At 39.3% G+C, this 20,498-nt stretch overlaps 1 protein-coding gene across 1 annotated transcript in view; it reads left to right on the top strand.

The window, feature by feature from the left end:
• Window positions 1-20,498, top strand: part of DIAPH2 (diaphanous related formin 2) — a 988,561-nt gene that overhangs the window by 794,121 nt on the left and 173,942 nt on the right. Inside the window, exon 27 of the mRNA XM_028128162.2 lies at window positions 14,823-14,918. Within this exon, the coding sequence (XP_027983963.1) occupies window positions 14,823-14,918 (96 nt within the window). The remainder of the gene's footprint in view (window positions 1-14,822; window positions 14,919-20,498) is intronic.

The raw sequence follows: 20,498 nt of genomic DNA on the forward strand, positions 1-20,498 counted from the left end.
ACACCTGCAGCCGACGCCGGAGCCGCTGCTTGCACCTGCTGCCGGCACCCAGCGCCAGTCCCAATCACTCGGCTCAGTCAGCAGGTACAAGCGGTGGCCATTGGCCCCGATTGCCCCTGAGGACTTCTCCACCTCCCCCTGCTCCTGAGGGGCAATCGGGGCAGCAGTCACTGCTTGCATCCGCTGCTGGCACCGGCCCCCATGGCTTCGTGCCATCAGCGGATACGTGGGGCCAGCGCCATCAGCGCGTGGGAGTGGCAGCAATGGGAGCGGGGCTGCTGGAAGACACAGGACCGGGGGCTGCAGCAGGAGGGGCCAGGCGGGGGCTCAGAGGATGGGCTGAGACCTGCCCCTCTGCCCACCGCAGCCTTGTGGCCCACAGTTCCTTTCAAGGTGCACGGATTTGTGCACTGGGCCCCTAGTCTATATATATAAAAGCCTAAGCGACCATCCAACCATTCAACTGTTATCTATGACATGCAATGACCACCAGGGGGCAGATGCTCAACACACAGGCATGGAAACATGGAACAGACTGATGAATCTCAGAGGAAAGGGGGGATGGGGGAGGGTGGGAAGAGATTAACCAAAGATCTTATATGCATGTTAGAGGCCCCGTGCTGCTGGGGTCCTTTGGCCTGGCCTGCGGGGATCAGGCCAAAACTGGCCTAGATTCATGAACTGGTGGGGTCCCTCGGCCTGGCCTGTAGAGATTGGGCCGAATCCGTGCACTGGACCTCCGACATCTCCTGAGGGGTCCCAGATTGTGAGAGGGTGCAGGCCAGGCCAAGGGACCCCAACAGTACACGAATCTGTGTACCGGTCCTCTAGTATATGATATAAACGATGGAAGTTTATTTTAATTAATTATTTATTTTATTTTTTCCCATCATCTTTAATCCCTCTATGTCCTCTTCTACTACCACCCCGCAATCACCACACTATTGTCCATGTTTGTGGGTTCTCTTTCTCTCCCTCTTTTTTTCCTTTTTGTTCAGTCCCTCTTTAAAAATAAAAATTGGCTGAAACCGCTTTGGCTCAGTGGATAGAGCATCGGTCTGCGGACTCAAGGGTCCCAGGTTCGATTCCAGTCAAGGGCATGTACCTTGGTTGCGGGCACATCCCCAGTAGGGGGTGTGCAAGAGGCAGCTGATCGATGTTTCTCTCTCATCGATGTTTCTAACTCTCTATCCCTCTCTCTTCCTCTCTGTAAAAAAACAATAAAATATATTTAAAAATAAATAAATAAATAATAAAAATAAAAATTGAAGAAATACAAAAGTCAAGTAGAAACATGAACTTGAAATAATGCACTTATGAAGTTAAACTTCTAAGAATGACAATCTTTAAATGCCAGTATTTTCTCTGGTTTTACCAGTTTTTAGCAGGTTATTTAAGCATAATTTTCATTCATCACTTTATATTAAAAGAACCATATAACGTTCACAAATTGACATAATTATATCTCTAAGGTATTGGTGCCTAATTTTATAATTCTATAACATTTTCTACCAACTGGTCAACTTCCTTGTAATTCAATGGAATCCATATTATTTATTCAATAATCTGTAATTAGAGACTTCCTCTAATGAAGCATCCTATGCTTTATTGCCCTGTGTTCTTGGGAGCTTTGTGGGTTTCAATTTTAGAAAATTTGAACTTAGAAGAGCTATTTTTTCCCCCAGATGCATATTACAAAGTAATGAAGGGGTTAATCACTATTGCCTTGTTTGTTTGAAACACCAAAAGGTAATACCACCTAATACACAATTACCATATTACTTTTAATATGTCTTCTTTTTTAATTTAAAGGTTGGATTCAATTAAATGGTAGTAGCAATTGGTTAAATTTAGTATGAGTATCTGCCTTAGGGTGTTATTTATTTATTTATTTTGAAATTAAATTTTTATATTGGAGACCAACTTCCTTTTATTTAATAAAACAGATAATTAAGGTCTATCTAAATTTTAATTATTTAATAGAGCAGAATATTGTTAATATGTATTTATATAAATTGTCTAAATTACTAGAATTTAGGTCATTTATATTTCTGAAGCACTTACTCTAGAAATTTGACCTCTTGAATATATCTGGTGAGCTAAAGTATATTCATTTAATAATCTTTCCAAAGGCTATATCCATTGGACCCCCCCCCCCCGCCCCCCGCTTCACCATGGGACCTTACCCAAATGCTCTGAGCACAAACCCCTGCACTTGCTACTGGGATAAGGTTCATGTGGGTGGCCATATTGGCTATGCCCCGGTGACAAAGCAAGCTTTCCGCCAGGTCACTCACGCTGCCCACTCTCAGCAGCCGCCCTCCAACCCGGGACTGGGGGACTCTGGCAGGGCTGAGAGGACTGGGCGCCACCATCTTCTGGCTATGGGCACCACCATCTTTATGATGGAGTGACAGTTAATTTGCATATTATCCTTTTATTAGATAGGATTAGGCACATGAGGGAAGATATATAGGTGTGAGCACTCAGGAAATATACAAAATGATAAAGAGAAGTAGCCTGGCTGGTGTGGTTGGAGGAGCCAAAGAAAAATCTAGAAATAATTAATGATACCTTTGGCATTTGGATTGGATCTGATGAGCAATGAATCGTGGGGAAGGGGGTGATGTGGTTAAAGTTACAGTTTAGTAATGTAGGAGACTAGAATCAGAGAATTAAACAATTGAGTCATGTAATGGCAATGTAGGTTAAGGGCTGAGTGATAGCCCTGGGGAGGAAACTCTGGTTCCGTGACAGATTGCCTGGGAAGAAGTAGTGTAGCTTAGTCACTTTTTGAATTTGGAGACAAAGAAAACATATCAGAGACCATTCAATGGTGCCAAGCCAGGGGGTATAATCAGACATGGGAAAATTGTGATGAGAAGTCATTAGGGGTGTGGTTGGGTTGGGAAATCTGTGGATGAGTAAATTAGTCTTAGATACATTGAGTCTGAGATGATGTGAAATTTTATAAATAATATTATTCAGGGGTAGCTGATGATTTTGGGCCTGAAATGCGAATGGGAGTTAATAGCAGGGATGCAAATGAAGGCATCTCCATCTTAGAAGGGAACTAGAAACCTTGAAAGTGAGATCACTTTTCAGAGACTAAGAAAGAAAGGCCACAGAATGTCCAGTGACACTTTGGTCTGCTTTCTAAATAATCTTTCAGCAACTTGGTTCAATTCCATCAGGAGACAGCAGTGAGATTGCTAGGAGGACAAATCCATTCTAGTTGATGGAGAAAGAATCCAGATATGTTCAGAGTCATACTGGCTCTCTCCTGGAGCAGAGTATTGAACTCCTCTGAAGGAATTATTGAGGGATTTAGATCAAGGCTTAAAGGTAAATCCTTCCCTCTCCCATTTTGAAACATCAATGTAAATTACACTATTGAGTTATGATAATGCTTATCAGGAGTACATGCCTTCAGCTCCTTACCTGAGGCAAGTGGCAATAGACAGCCTCTTAAGCATTGCTGACCATGCTTTGTGCCATGCTATCCTCCCCTCCTTTCTAATTGGGCCAGAAATTGATCCTGTGGAGACAGCCATCTGTAGGCTGGTGTATTTTGTTAGAAATAGCCTGTCATAAACACACCTCCCAAAAGGCTGCCCTATACTTGTTGAATCAGTTTGATTCTTTCTTTTGGGGAGTTTGGGCTAAAAGACACAAAGAGGAATATTTAGTTTGCAAATGGCAGAAGGGAAAATAAAAACAAATACTAAGAATAGGTGCACTTGGGTAGAGTGCATAGGTAGGTGAGAATGGACATCAAAGTACAAAAGTAATAAATAACATCAATGGATGACTAGGGATGTTGTTGTGGCTGGAGGGTAAGAGTCATGATTGTATTTTGAATGGTGTTTCAGTTTTTCATGAGGCTAAGACCTGGTTCCTATTCCTCGTTATGTTTGCGTGCATCCTTCCATTCAACCCTCACCTTTATTTCTTGCAAATCATGTAACATGTTTATCAAGAGAGTTATAACTGTAACCAGTTAACAGACATTCCCTCTTTTCCTTTTCCTTCCTCAATACCCCAACCCACTGGGGTATCTAATAGCTCCATGAGAGGGGACAGGGAGTGAGTGAGGGATCAGATTATGCCGCTCATTCTGTTCTTCTGGTACCTGGGCCCAAAAGACCAACCAACAAGGGGGAAGGGAACCCTTTGCAAGCAAAGATAAAGTTAATATGAAAACTACAACCAAAAAATTATGGAATCTTCCCAAGATGTCAGTGAGGGACATGAAAGGGGGATTTGACATTGCATGTCTGAGAGCAGTGATGAAGAAAATAAAAAACAATTTGATGTTTTTGTCTTTACTGAGTTGAGACTTCTCAGTAAACCAATTATACATGCCTGTTTTCGAACTTCTTTGCTTTTTAAAAAAAATGTATAATATCATCATGTTTAAAAAGGGATATACTCAGGAATGTGAAAGGGATAGCTGTACTAAGGACACATAAGTTTGCAGCAGTGTGTCATCCCTGGCTGGTTTGGCTCAGTTGGTTGGGTGTCATCCCATGCATAGAAAGGTCACCAGTTCAAATCCTGGTCAGGGCACATGTCTGGGTTTCGGGCTCCTTCCCCGGTCATGGTGCATATGGGAGGCAATCAATCGATGTTTCTCTCTCTCTCTCTCTCTCTCTCTCTCTCTCTCTCTCTCTGTCTCTCTCTGTCTCTCTCTCAAATCAATAAAAACATACCCTCCAATGAGGAATGAAAGATTAAGTAAATAAGGTGGTTGGTCACACACATACATGCATGCATACACACACCAAGACTTTTTGCCTTTAAAAAATAGATAAACAGCAGTTAAGTTCCTGTGCAAAAAGTGGAGTTACGTTATTAGGGCCTGTCTGTAGTTGTACAGGAACTTGGCTGGAAAGCTGGCCCACTGTAGAATCTGATGAAGGAAGGAAGACCACTAATTGGTTGCAAAGCTGGACTGACAACTGATGAATCATCCACTGGTTTCCTATACTCCAAGCATCAGCCAATTGAGAGTACCAGTGTTATGATTTACAACACTTTTATACTTGGTGGTGGGCTGCCATTTTTTCTGTGATGTGTGACATTTGTTGAAACTGCCTGACTTCACTCTCATTTGGGCTGTTCTTTTTGTTGTTGTTGTTCGTGTTCTTGTTTTTTTAATTATTATTATTGTTTAAAGTATTACAGATAGGAGTACATATACCTCCTTCCCTCCCCCCCCCCCCATTGATCTCCCTGGGCCTCCCCCACCCTCTGGCACATGCCCTCACCCCCGTAATGTCTGTGTCCATTGCTTATGCTTATGTGCATGCATATAAGATCTTTGTTTGATCTCTTACCCACCCCGCATCCCTCCCCTGGCTTCCCACTGAAGTTTGACAGTCTGAAAAGCCACTTCTATTCCCACACTTGCCTCAGGCCTTTGCTGGGCACTGAGGAAGATATACGGACACATTTGACGTCATGGTGGTGCTGCAGAAGCTGAAACTATCCCTTTCGCTCCCCTCTCCTCCACTAGGCTGTGTTTGTATTTCTTATGAACATGGTAGGGTATGACTCACGGTATTATATTCTGATATGGCAGTCCAGTTCAAGTTCATAGGGAAAGAGCTAGGTCTGTAAAGCTGCTGAATTTACTCCAAGGCAGTCAGAGGCTGCTTCTCAGACAGGAAATCAAAACTTGCAAAATAGGTCTCCCACTGGCCTTTGAAAAATCTTTTTTTTTCTTTTTTTTAAAAATTTTAAATGTTTTTTTAAATTTATTTGAGAAAGAAGAAGGGAGATGGAGAGATGGAAACATCAATGATGAGAGAGACTCATTGATCGGCTGTTTCCTGTACACCCCATACTGGGGATCGAGCCCACAACCCGGGCATGTGTTCTTATCGGGAATTGAACTGTGACCTCCTGGTTCATGGGTCGATGTTCAACCACTGAGCCACTGCAGCCGGGCTCATTTTAGTCTTTTTGTAACTGTTCTTTAGGAACGAACTTCAAGGACTCCTAAATGCAAATCCAGATAGAAGTGTGTACACAACCATTGCTTCCTTATTCTGGCTCATTCTTGGCTTTTCCCCTCTAAATGGAAGCATCTCAATTTTAAGTCAGCTTACACTGACTGCTCACATCCTTTCCCACCTTCCACTTGGCCAGCCCTTGTTTGTCTGATACGGAGGTTGCCTAGCTCCTTCAGCACCTCAGAAGCAGATTGTGAGCTCACGTGGGTCTATACCTATGTGACGTTGATGTTGACAGTGTGTACTCTATCTAGATCAGGGGTCAGCAAACTTTTCCTTTAAAGGGTCAGATAGTAAGTTCTTAGGCCTCACAGGCCAAAAGGTCTCTGTCACAGCTCCTCAGCTCTGCTGTGGTAGCATGAAAGCAGCATAGACAGGACATAATGAATTGCGTATGGCTCTGTTCCAATCAAGCTAGGTCTTCTGTGAACGAGCCGAATTTATTCCATGGACTGAAATTTGAATTTTGTGAAATTTTTATGTAGCACAAAATATTCTTTTGATCTTTTAGAAACCGTTGGAAATGTGAAAAGCATTCTTAGCATGTAGGCTGTACAAAAGCGGGTGATAGTCTGGATGTGACTGCTAGAACTCCACTTTGCCAACCCCTGCTCTACAGATATGCCTGTTAGGTTCCAATGCTGGTCTTTCACTTCCCAGCTACAAACTTGAGTGAGTTACTTCACCTAAATATGCCTCAGTTTCTGTACCTGGAAAATAGGTCCATGTGAGGACTCTCTTAGGGCAGGGCCTGACATACATAGTATGCTCTCAATAAATGGTAGATATCATTAATATTCTTACTTGCAAGACATCTTTGTTTTGTTTTTCAGACAATAACCTAGATTTACTTTGGTGGATGGTTTTGAATTAAGTTTATTCTTTTTCCAAGTTTGTTTTTACTCAGTTTTCCCTTTGTAAGTGTTCTATGCCCTTAGTAAATGATTGATTCTGATAAGACACAGAGTATTTCAAAGGTCTCTTTGAAATATTAATTACTTAAAATATTGAATGTGAGATATTTTACCAGAGGCATCAACAGCAGTTTTCTGGTAAGCGTTAACATTCAGCTTTATTGGGTGTTTTCTTATTTATAGAATGTGTGATTTTCTTTTCCCAATCTTGTAGCATATAGGTAAACTGGGGGAAAATGAATGCTCATAAACAATATTTTTTAACTACCATTTACTATCAAGCTGTCTTACCATAGGCAAACTGCCAAAAAGGTGCCTCTGGCCCAAAAGTTTCTTCACTGAAACTCTTACCTTTTAGAAATCCATTCATTTGTGTTAACAAGCTCCTCTTTAAAGTGCAGATATATCCGGGAAAGTTATCTCTCCAATTCAGTTCCCCTAACAAACATTTATTAGGTAGTACCTATCATGTAGATATTTGGGGAGATATCACCCCATCCTTCACCATTCATCACTTTGGAGTGGAATATCCATTTATCTTATGACTCTAATATGGTACCTTTTCCATGACAAAATGTACCTAAAACATTAACCTTAAATTAAAATTATTAAGGAAGAATACTTGAAGTTTATCAGGGATCTGATGATTTACCTTACTGTAGGAAACAATTACCTATTCTGGCAAGGAGATAACAGAATGAATGAACTATGTAACCAACATTTCCCTCTAGAGTTTTAACTATAATTGCTCAGAGATTAATTTTGCTTTTTGGTGTACCACTGTGCAAGGCCTCAACCTGGGAGTATAATGTTTTTCTGTTTTGCTTTACAAATTTTCAACTGCTGCATAAATGTAATTGCTATACTGCCCTTAGCTCATCCTGTGTTTTCTGGTAATTTCTTCTAAGTTCCTGTGTCCTCTTTTCCCTCTTGGAAGTTTTCCTCTTTTGATCAGGAGCATCTGCCTTCATTATTTCCCTTAGAACTTTATACATTCTACTTATGCCCTCTTATCTCTTTGGAATAATATCTTGATTTTCTTAAACACTTTTCAGGGCCGTAAATAACTTCACAAACTATTATCCTGTTACCATCTGTTGATTTACCAAGTCAATCTCCATTCTTCACTCATTTCTAATTAAACTGCAAACTAACAGAAACCTCCCATCAGGTAGAGGCTTTCTAGATACTTCTGGACTGCAGTACAAGTCGCTCAAGTTTTTGTCATGTCTGTTGATACCATGCTTTACCAACTGGTTTGATTTTGTTTATTTCTGGCTCACTTATTGTTGATTATTACCCTTAGGTATTAAGGTCCTGAAGCACACTATGTTATCTTCATCATATTGTGATTGCCTTTTGCTTAGTCTATTACCATTTATTGTTTCATGTTGAATTATAAGAGCTATTTTCAGCTCCGTGCCTTTATTTTTATTAGATTCCTAGAGAAGGAATTTTGATTCCCTCTTCTTTGATAACTGAGCAGTCTTCTAGTTTTGTGTCATCTACAAATCCATACATCTTGCAGCATGGTCTTAATCTGGACCATAATAGATAGTGTAAAAAAGATTGAATCTAACCTTGATTTTTCTTGCACTCCACTTATCACTGCCTTCCTATGCTGTCAGCTCCCATTTACTACTGCTCATGACCTTGCTCACAAAACCAATTTTACTTTTCTATTTCCTCTTCCACCGTTAATGCCAAAATTAACCATTCTACTTTGCTCAGGGTTAGGCAGAATAATATTTGTCACTGCAAATTAAATTATGTCCTATGTATAATTCATTTTTCTCACACTCTGGTCCATTTTGCATACTACTGTGATGCTGATCTTAAATGTCACCTTTATCACATCACTATCTTGCTGAAGATCTACCAATGACTTTTCAGAGTCACTTGAAGCATGTTCAAACTTCTTTCTTTGATATCCAAGTCCCTTTAGGACTTTGCTCTGACCTTACCTATCCAACTATAACTTCTGTACCTTTCAATTCAGTTGCTGTTCTCATGGTTTATCAAGTACACTACACATATTTAATTTCAGGTAGCTACACTAATTCAAAATGATCTCAACACATTTTACTCTCTTAAAATTATATGATATGAACAGGCAAAACTAATATATGATGGTAGAAATCAGAGCAGAGGTTGCCTCTGAACAGTGGGGGCAAGAGGGAACTAATTGGGGGTGATGGAAATGTTTAATATCTTGATTACGGTGGTGATTATATGAGTGAAGCTACTTGTCAAAACTCACCAAACTGAACACTTAACTGTGCATTACAATATTTGTAAATTTACACACACATACACACACACACACACACACGCACACGCACACGCACACGCACAAACACACAGCAAGTGAGTGAATACATGCCCCTGTTCTAGGAGTTAATAAGTCTAGATTTTACTGTCCTGAAACCAGTCATTACCCAGCCTTTTTAATGTATTGTTTTCAGATGCTTAAGTCCCAATTCTTCCATGAGTCTTTCCCACAGAGAGCACAGATTTAGTTTTAAAAATTACTTAATCTACATAAGTATTCTCTTACTTAGGGTCCATCAGCAAAAAGCCTTTGACTTCTTTTGTGTCCCTTTACATTGATTGGTTGATGGCAACTTCTTTAACTTTGAGCAGCTCAACTTTTCCAAAAAGCCTTAATTTAAACAATAGAGATTTCAAGGAGGCTGTGTAATAGTGAATTACAGCCATTATGCCCAGGTTGTTAGGATCTTATGAAATGATTTTTATAGTATTGGCTTTAGTTTTGTCATTTTTGAGGAGTAATGAACTGGAGTGTTGTCTTAGTTAATGAGAAAGTCCAAGCACCATGTGTTTAGGTTCCTAGAATAATAAGGGGTGTTCTAACTAATAATGCTTTAAAAAGGAGGGATAGCTCAGAGTATTTTCAAAGACTGTATAGGGTCAGAAATTTTACCCTACTGACATGTTAAAAAGTCATTCTACCACAGTTTCAGGTATGTTGGCAGAAAACATGAGACCCAGGGTCAGAGACAAAGAACTCACGGTACAGCAAGCAGTGTGAGCTTCATGTTCACATTGCTTTCCCTTGCCTTCCAGCTCCCAAGGGGAGACGCCAGAGTGGGCCCAGGTGGACGCTATGCACACAGTTGTTTTGTGTCACAGCTGAGGAACCCAGGCTTAGGGAACCCAGTCTTTTATAATGGACTAAAAGAAAACCTGCCTGGCATCTGCCCTACAGGGAAATACAATGTTTTGAAATCCAACAAACCTGCCCTCTGCTCTGGAGGGAGACATTATGTCTTTCAAGGCTGTTCACTATAAAAAAACTTAAGAATATAGTTTAAAATGAAGGCCATCAACTCCTGTACTCATAAAATATGCAGAAATTGAGAAACCCATAGAGAATGGCCACTAAATAAGTTTGTACTAGCCATCGGGGAATAGCCTTACACAGAGGTGTAACAGAGATCATTAATTCACCAGTGCTAATTTTAATCAATAGCATCTCCAAACTCTTCTGAGGAAATTAAGTCAGTACAATAGAGGTAAAAGTTGATGCTGAAAATTGAGATCAGCAAGCATTCAGCACCCACTAAATGACCAACATTGTTGGAAACATGAAATACAAGGTACAACCCATACCTTTCATTTTACCCAAAGATACGTAGCTCACACAGAGCCCACAGGACTGCATACAACCCACTCAGCTCCTTAATACCGTCGGTGATCTTGTTTCATGAGGAAAGATTAGAAAGTTGTCTCTGAATTTCTACTTCTCAGACATGCCTATATATTACCATTCTAGTGGCTAAAAAGCATTAACAATTTTCTCTCTGATAATTCTTTTGCTCAGTAAAATAGGTATTGTAAATTGTAAGAAAGCACATTTTTCTATGTAACTCAAAAAGTAAAAGCTATTTTCCCTTTCAAAAAAAATCACACTTAAAAGATATTTTTCCTTAGTTTGATCACATAGACCAAAAAATTAAAAACAAACAAAAATCCCAGCTACTTACTGCTAATCACATGTAAGTAGAATGAATGATTCTATGAACGTGGAAATTCTAATTGAACTGCCAACCTTACACAATTCAATGACATACCAAATTTCCCTGAAATTTATTTAAAATGAAGGATAACATCTTTCAAATGATCATGTTGGCTTCCATTTTGTTTTAGGAAGACTAACTGAAATATAAATCAGTTCTATGATATATTCATATAACCTTCATTCTTTAGTGTCAGACATTTCATAAAAATCTCTCAGCTCCTTTGAAAGTTATCATGAAGCAAATGAAAAAGTAATGGTGGACTGGAACCTACATTTCTTTCTTTTAATACATCAGCGATGTTCACAAAGACCTGCCCTTTAAAAAAAAAAAAAAGAACCATTTAGCTTATGCCTTCTCAGCAGGGACAGTAACACCCCTAAGGGGATGAATATTTTTTCTTGGGGAGGTGGGCAGAGAAAAATCTTAGATATTACAAGGTTTGTAGTCCTCCAAAGAGCCACAATACATAAACAGATATGTAATATATCTGTGGTATATTAAATTTTAATGATGGGAGATTAGGAAAAATATGTCTAAAATAGTTCCATGGGGAGAGGGGGATGATAATGAAAAAAAAAAATCAGAAACAATGGTATAACATTATATTTTGATCAGTGTTGTCAGATGGCAACAACTAAATTAAGCAAGAGGATTTATTTTTTAAATTTCTCTCTATGTCATGCTTGTTTTCCATATTTTTCATCTGTATTCAATATGATAGCATTAAAGAATTATATTGAAATGGTATCCATGATGTCATTATGTTATACATTTTTTCAGTTTTGGATATTATTTATGTAAAATCATAAATGCATACTGCTTTATATTCTGTTGTTTTCACTTGTATACATATATTCACTTTCTACATGATCTTTATAATGACTATTTTTATAAGGACACTTCAATTCAGTTGTACTGTGGCTCTCTTTTGGTTGTGCTTCTGTAACTCTAAAAATTCCTTCCATGTCTTCTTTGCAGTTCTGCTTCTTCTGACTTTTTATTAAAAACTAGAGGCCCTGCGTGTGTAATCATGCGAGATCCCAGACCCGCCCCTGCAGTGAGACCCATCAGTGAACCTCCTGGTGACCAGTCATTACGGCGTTACGGCCACAGACCTTTTATAATATAGATTGGGGTCCTCAGGAATTGCATGCTATGGCCCCTCCTCATCTCATACACTGTCTCAGGGTAATCTCATCCATCTTCCACCAGCACTCAGATCTTTCAGTTCCAGCTCAGTCTTTACTCCTGGGTTCCAGGCTCATATTTCCAACTTTTTACTGAATATCTCTACTTAGCTATTCCTTAAAAAATAATCTCAAAAAAATCATCACATTTTCTCAACCTGTTTATCCCTGGTCATCTAGCTTCCTTTCCTTCCTTCCCCTTGACCTCAGCAGCCCAGCTAGGTCCTATTGACAGCATTAATACCTTCACAATATCCACTCTCTTCATTCACTCTGCTGACCCCTTCGTTCAGTCCTTTCTCTCCTACTGATACAATTAGCCTATACTCCTAAACATCTTCCTGCCTCCTGTCGTGCCATCTTGTCTTCCACCACAGTGCTGTTTGACAAGTCTTTCTAAAGCATATATCTGATCAAGTCACCTCCAATCACTTATGGCTTATACTGCCTAATACAGTAGCCAGGAGCCACATATAGCTATTGAGCACTTGAAATGTAACTAATCTGGAGTAAAATGTGCTGAAATAAACACATTAGATTTTCAATACTTAGTCTGAGAAAATAGATGTAAAATATGTAATTATTGTATATATTGAGTTAAATATTTACATAATATATTCAAATTAATTTCACCTGCTTTTTTTGCTTTTTTTAATATGGCTACTAGAAAAATTAAAACTATCTACATGGCTCACATTTGTGTCATGCATTATATAACTATTGCACAGTGCTGGTTTATAGGATAATGCCCAAATTAGATCATAAGATTATGATGTTTCATCATATGAATACCATAGGCCTAGTCCCGTGGTCGGCAAACTGCGGCTTGCGAGCCACCTGTGGCTCTTTGGCCCCTTGAGTGTGGCTGTTCCACAAAATACCACAGCCTGGGCGAGTCTATTTTGAAGAAGTGGCATTAGAAGAAGTTTAAGTTTAAAAAATTTGGCTCTCAAAAGAAATTTCAATCGTTGTACTGTTGATATTTGGTTCTGTTGACTAATGAGTTTGCCGACCACTGGCCTAATCCATTCATCTCCTGCTGGCTGTCATGCAAAGAGGGCTGGTCTTGGTGGCAGATTGATCTGGATTCATTCCTAGACCCTTCCACATGCCGGCAGTGAGATATGAAACAAGAAACTTAAACTCTCTAAGTTTTAGTATCCCCAGCTGAAAAACAGAGAGAATACCTATTTCACAGTGTTGTTGGGCAGATTAAAAGATACAACAAAGGTCAAGTGTCTCCTGCATAAAATTTAATTTTCCTAGATGCATTCCAGTCACACCCAACTACTTTCAGTTCCTGTTTTTTTTTTTTTTTTTCTATTGTAAAGAGCAGGGGTTTGTTCAGATATCTGCAGCCTTCCTAAAAGTGCGCAATTCCCTTTCCCTCTTTGGTCACTAGGGTTCTACTTTCCTTTTATTTTTCCTGTTTTCACCATATACTAGACCAGAGGACCTCTGTTTCCCTTTTTGTTTCCCATTCAATATCCTGTATTAGAGAATTCGTTTTATAATCAGTGATCATAACATTAAAGACATCTCAAGTTAGAGGAACAGCATACTCATAAATATTTTAGCTTATTCTTGCCCCATAAGAGAATATTTTCTTTCTGTCACCTGATACACCGTAGTCAATTCTTTAAACAAGTTGGACTTAAATTTAACATGGGAATAGCATTAGAAACAATTTCTTCTTCCTCATTCCTCACTTTTGCTTCTCTTAACCCTCCTACCAGTGCCCTCTACCCCAAACCCACACATTTAGCTGCCACGGACATTAACTATCTTGTTAGGGTCCTTTTCATTGCCTGTGCATTAGCCACAGTGCAGTAGAGAGTTTCTGGCAATTGACACCTTGAGACAAATGCTCTAACAAATCTTAAAGTGTTTTTGATGGCCAGAGTTGTCAAAGGTGGAATGTTCTTCATACATTGCCATTAGGAATTTCCAGAAACATTTTTTGAGTACTTGCCCGTGGATTCTTAACAGTTCTTTCTCTTAGGAAAAGCTTAGAAACAAAGCAGCATTCTAAAAGGGATGAGGAGAGTCTGGCTAATGTTTCTCAAATGTAAAATGTGGCCTTTCAGATGATGTGGTCACCTTTTTTTTTTTTCTTCTTTAACAATGTCAGCATTTTGAAATGGGAAAAGGATATGGATTAGGTAGGAATTGAATGCAAATGTGTTTTGCAAATAGTGTCTTTTGAGATAATCGCAGATGATGGTTGAATGCTGAAGGTATTAATACAATCAGTATTTAACCTTGTGTAACTCCGCTTCATCAAATCACACCCTGTGCATTGATTGCATTAAGCCGGGTCAGTGGTTTCTTGCTTAGGAATATCTTATAAGAATCTTAACAGGAAGGCAGCAGTAGCTGATCAGCTACTGTTTATTTGCATACTGAGCGTGTCATCAATAATACAAAAGACAAGGTCTTTAAGTTGAAAGAACAGTGGGATTGGCATGAATTTTGCTTAATGGTGTGTAATAAGCAAAGTAGTCAGTGGTGCCAGAAACTGACAGGATCCATTATGTTAAAACAGATATATGTCTTTAATTTAGGGGTATTATGTAAATCTGACAGGAGTTTTTTCCTTTATTTTCCTGTAGTTTAACTTTAATTGCTCCAAGATTAATTCTGATTTCCCCTTCCCTCCAGAGGGTGATGAGACTGGTGTGATGGATAATCTTCTAGAAGCCCTACAATCAGGTGCAGCATTCCGAGACCGCAGGAAGCGGATTCCCAGGAATCCAGGTAAGACCCCTTTGAGTGAGCTCACTGGGATTGTCAAATGTGGATGTTCAGAGCCAAGGACTCCCCACACACACACACATACACCAAACAAACAAACAAAAAAACAATGAAAACACACACACACACACACACACACACACACACACACACACAACAAACAGAAAAACTTAGCCCTGGAAGATGTTTTTTAACACTTGATCTCAGTTCATGTGTGAAGTCTCAGCAGGCTCCTCTATCTCCATGATTGGAAGTTTCAACCTGGTAAAAGTATCTGCAAATAACTATAGACTTTGCAAAAAACATTCTGAAACAAGAACTCCCACTGTGTTTAATATTAAATATTTTAATTGTTATTTCCTGAGTGTGTGGTTTGGGTGGAAGGTGTGCTTTAAAACCATAAATGTAATTAAATCATTAAAAGTAATTGGCCCTGAGGATAGCACATTAGCTATTTACAGGTAAGGAAACAGAGATAATGTTTCTTTCTAGAGGCTGCTGTGGCTTTGCATTCTCCATGTTAACAAAGAGAGGAGAGACACAGATGATCTAAGATCCCTGAAAGTCCCAAGCATTGAAACCCATGTTTGTGTGTTTTAGTAACAAAGCCACACAATGAAAGTTGATCTCAGGAGAATTAGAAACAAGAAAACAACCTCCCTCACTCAAGTGTAACTAGAGAGTTGTCCACCTTCTCTGTTTATACCCTATGCCGGAGGTAAATAGGAGTTCCACTCAGTATAATCCAAATAGGCTGAGCTGGCCATCTCTTCTAAGTAAGTTCTTACATTTTTTTTAGTTCATATCTTTCTTAAAGTAGAGGAAGAAATTAGGTGTGCTAATTGGAAATGTCCTCTTCATGGACTGTAAAAGCTATATAGAGAAATAAATAAAAAAGGAAAATTAATAGTAAATATGTAAACTCTACTTCATTTAGAGTTATAAGATTTGCCTTGAATAACCTGCAATTCAAAAAAATATTCTGAATCTGGACTGGAAACTATCATATATCATTAGAATGCAAATTGGTGCCTCTCAAAACCATTGTACTCCAACAATCCAGTGAAAGAAATGGAGCCCAGTGCAGAGATATTCCGGTAGCTTTTGGCAATGGCAGAAGACAGGATAAGTTATATTCATCTTCTTGAAGGTAAGATATGGTTGAGAGGAGAGAAGTGTTTTGGTTGGATTATAAGACTGCTTTGTGTGTCTGAAGACATTTAAGATGGGCTACAAAAAGAGGGGAAGCCTGGAGTAAAGAAAATTAAAGTCCTTATTTATATGCTCATATTAACTTCTTAAGGTAATGCTCTTTGGCAGAATGTTAGGAGCACTACTGCTCTGTAATTATGAGGTGGCCATTCCATTTGCCTCAGTCTTTGTCTGTGAAATGAGAATGTTCTAGAATGCTATTGGGCTCCTTTCATCTCTTAAGGAAAACAGAAACCTTCACTGCTTTTTCTTGAATTATCAGAACATTAATAGTCAGTGGAAAGCAAACTGAAATAATTTGTACATCAATTCAGTTCTCTGTTAAGCAGCTGATAAGTAAAAGTTATTCTGTGCCTTAAAAGAGCTGCCATCATCTCTCCAGTCTGTTTATTTTAAAAATACATTTTCTGAGCCCCCTGTCTGATTAGTCTCACACCTCAGACTGACTCTAGAAAGACTACTGGTAGAGAGCGATCATTCTATGGGGTTTCTGGGAGTTTGGCACTCAAGGGAATATAGTGTTGTCAACTGTGAAACACCAAGAATATATTCAGAAATGGCATAAATTTACAGTACTGTTTCCCAGTAATCTAAATTGGGCTCTCTTATGGTTTGTAACTGGAGTGCCTCCAGGAGCACAGAGGGTCAAAAATATCAGCCTATTTAGCCCTGGCAGTCATTCCAAGTGGCAGCAGCCAAAGCAAATGTCCAGTGGTAAAAAGAAACCAGAAGGCAGGCAGTAGCAATGATTGATGAAGCATCTTGGAGAAAAGAGAGAGGGAAAGGCAGGCACAGAGTAGACAAGTCTGCCTAAAACTATCCCGTCTGCTTGCCCCTTTCTATAAGCAACAGAACCAGGAACTTTTCCAGATTTCCTCCTCAGTCCTGCCTTTCCTAACTATACCATCTTTTCCTGCTGGCCCCTTTTTGTGTTGACTTTCTTAGGCACCTTATTTGGCTCCTTTCCAAGATCCCATTGATTTTGTATTGTTACAATTTCCTTATTCAACACCGGCATCCTTGTTGCTTTCTAATGACCTCCACTTCAACATGGTGAGATACAAGCAGTAAAACCAAATGATAAAAAATGGCTGTTTCCTCCAAGTAAAGTAAAATAAGAGGAAATAGGCAAAAATCTGAAATCAAAGTCCACCACAAATAGCAAAGATGTTCTGCTCTGCTTTCCATCTTGTTAGCATCACTTCCAGATGGAAATGATGGTATGTAAAATACAGAGCTCTACAATTCTGCGTCTAATTGCAGTGTTTTCAATGCCCTATTTAAACAAAATGAGGTGAGAGTCTGTATTCTCCATTAGAAAGTTAAAATGTTAATAAATGGTATAATTAGTTACCTAAATTAGAGATCTCCCACACTGAGCCTATGTCCCCTCCCCAAGAGTAACCCACATTAGGTAACTCAGAAGGAGCTCCCAAGTATTGCCGCCAGCCATTTCAGCTGAGTGCGCTGTTTCTATTAAGGGCACCAAAAGACATTTTAAGGGAGACTATCATATCAGGAGTGATATTTAAAATATTAATAACTGATGTCGCACAGGCCCCAACCTGTCAGAATATACACAGGCAGTAAGTGGCCACTGTGGTTGTATTAATTCATACTGGCTGAATATCAACCCAGATTACAGCTTTGCTGATGTCAAACTCTGAGATTAGGAAATGAGCCCCTAAACATTCATTAATTTATTGTACATATGTTCTGTGAAAGGTGCTATATTACAAATGATGGAAGATGCAGAAATAAGATAGCCTTAGTTATAAGACCCTTGTGTCTTGTAGGAAAGATAAAAAAAGTATAGAAATACTGCAGAGTGAGGCAGATAATAATAGGTACTATACAAAAGGTGTCAATAGCATATTATGTGAGTTCAGAGAAGGGAAATATCATGACTTAATGGATATGTCAGGGGGAAAAAAACACGAAGAAAAAGGCCTGGAAGGATGAGAATGGAAATCAGCAGTAGGATTTGGAGGTGGGGATAGTAAGCATTTCAGTGGAATGAAATGTCCTTAAGAAAAATAGAGGTAAGAAAATACAAGTATTTTTGGAGAATAGCAAATAGTACAGCTAGTAGTTCTATAAAGTGTAAAAGTTTGGAGATAATTCTGGAAAAGTAGATTGGTGCCACATCCTAGAGTGCTGGAATAAGATGCTAAGGTGTCAGCATATTAATCTGTAGGCAATGGCGATATACTGAAGGCTTTTAAGCAGTGGAGGAGCATGATCAAAGCTATATATTAAGATATTTCATCTATAGACGTGCGAGCAATGAATGGGGATAATAGTGCCATAGTCTTAGTTAAAAGAAATAATGTAGAGGAAGAGGAGTAACCACGAGTCCAGGATGAGACTCGGCTTTTGAGTGTGATTAGTTGGGAGGACAGGTGGGTTACAGGAGAAAACTGCTAGGATCAGGAAGATGAGTGCTGATGGAAGATGAATTCCTATTGGGGTAAGTGAAGCTATAGGAATAGATAGTATTCATTCAACAATTGTGCAATTCGGGTGACTGCCTCCTGGGTGTCATATACTGGGTTAGCTACTGAAGATGCAACACCAAATAGGCCACTTGCCGCAAGGAGTTTGGATACTGCTTGGAAAAACATGAATGTAAGGTATGTGATCAATTGCGACACAATCTAATTGCAACACAATCTTATATATACATAATGAGATAGGAATTGTATGCTTGGGCAGGAGTTAGAGTACCTTCCCCATCCCCTTACCTCTCAAGAGCCTTTGCATCCCTAGAATGTGGACTTGCTTGCTAGAAACTTAGTGGGTTAAAGGACCATCTCAGTTTTCCTTAATAACCTACTGTGGATCTATCATCTGAATTTGCCAAATCTTTCTGTACCTTCTCTGTTACAGCCTTTGTTAGCACTTAAGGTACTAAATTCCATGTGTTTACAATCGACTTTGTAAAGAACTGCCCATCATTATTTCTGACTTTGTCTTTATAAGATCAAAGGTAAGCTTTGGAGGCTAAAACACACACACACACACACACACACACACACACACACACACACCTTGCAGAAGTGAAAAGCACACTTAAATATCAATACACAATGCTGCCTCTGTTATATTACCGAATAGCTATCAGTGCTTAGCACTTGCTTCCCCTGCTTTAACCAACTTGAATTCTTCATTCTTTACCCACTGTAAGTATATATAAACAGGCTTCTCAGCAATAGGTAGATATCTAACTTAGCTATTCTAGCTGTGACTAGATTTTGATATATAGTTCTAGACATTAAAAAAACACACAAGAGAAGCATTAGAAAGAAATGAAACCAGGAAACAGAGTAAATGTAATTTGGTTTTAGAACCACACAGGGGCAACCAAGAAAACGAAATTTGAAAAACCAGAAGAAACTCAGGAGACACATGATCCTAGTTTTATGGATCAGCAAGATAACAGTATAAATGAAAAGGTGTAATTTACCATTTGAGAACAGATAGGGGACAAGAAACAATGGTATTCAACAGAGAACAAAAACAGACTAAGTATTAGGGAAAATATCTTTACAGCAAAACAAAGCATACATTTTCCTAGTCCTCTCTATTTCACGTCAATAATAAGACACAAATTTTCCTGGATCTTGTTTCCACAGACACGTTCAGGACCTCAGCTGCCTATAGGGGGTCTCAGAAGCATTTCTAAGAGTTCTCAGGGGGCATTTCACAAACACAGTCACCCACCCTGTTCCTCTACCTTCGCCTATAATACCAGGCATTTCTGCACCTGCTGTTGCCTAGCGCTGGCACTGTCATGCCTTCACAGTGCCAGAGCTTGACAGTGGTCAGTGGCAGAGTGGGGGGAAATGCCGCTCTCTTCCTTCAGTGTCTTTCCACCAGTGTGCCGAGCAGTATTAGTCTCAGAGTCTTACAGACATCGTTAGAGAAACAGCCTTCAGGGTTTTTTTGTTTGTTTGTTTGCTTTTTTTCTTTTAAATATATTTTTATTGATTTCAGAGAGGAAGGAACAGAGAGAGAGAATCATTGATCGGCTGCCTCCTGCATGCCCCACACTGGGGATCAAGCCCACAACCCAGGCATGTGTCCTGACTGGGAATCGTACCACAACCTCCTAGTTCATAGGTCAATGCTCAACCACTGAGCCACATTGGCTGGGCCAGCCTTCAGTCTTGATGTCCATAATATTTGACTTCATACAGAAAGGCCCAAAGACAACCCCATGACAGATTGCACAAAATACTAAGTATCATCCTCCTTTTTCCATGACCAAAGTCTGTTGGGGTCTCATGTTTATTTTTGTTTTATTATTGGTAGGTCAAGCTGATCATTCATTCTAAGCTTTTCAATTCTTTCTCCCTTAGGATGGGTTCT

Source organism: Eptesicus fuscus, chromosome 1, assembly GCF_027574615.1.
Source record: "Eptesicus fuscus isolate TK198812 chromosome 1, DD_ASM_mEF_20220401, whole genome shotgun sequence".
Lineage (NCBI taxonomy): Eukaryota > Metazoa > Chordata > Mammalia > Chiroptera > Vespertilionidae > Eptesicus > Eptesicus fuscus.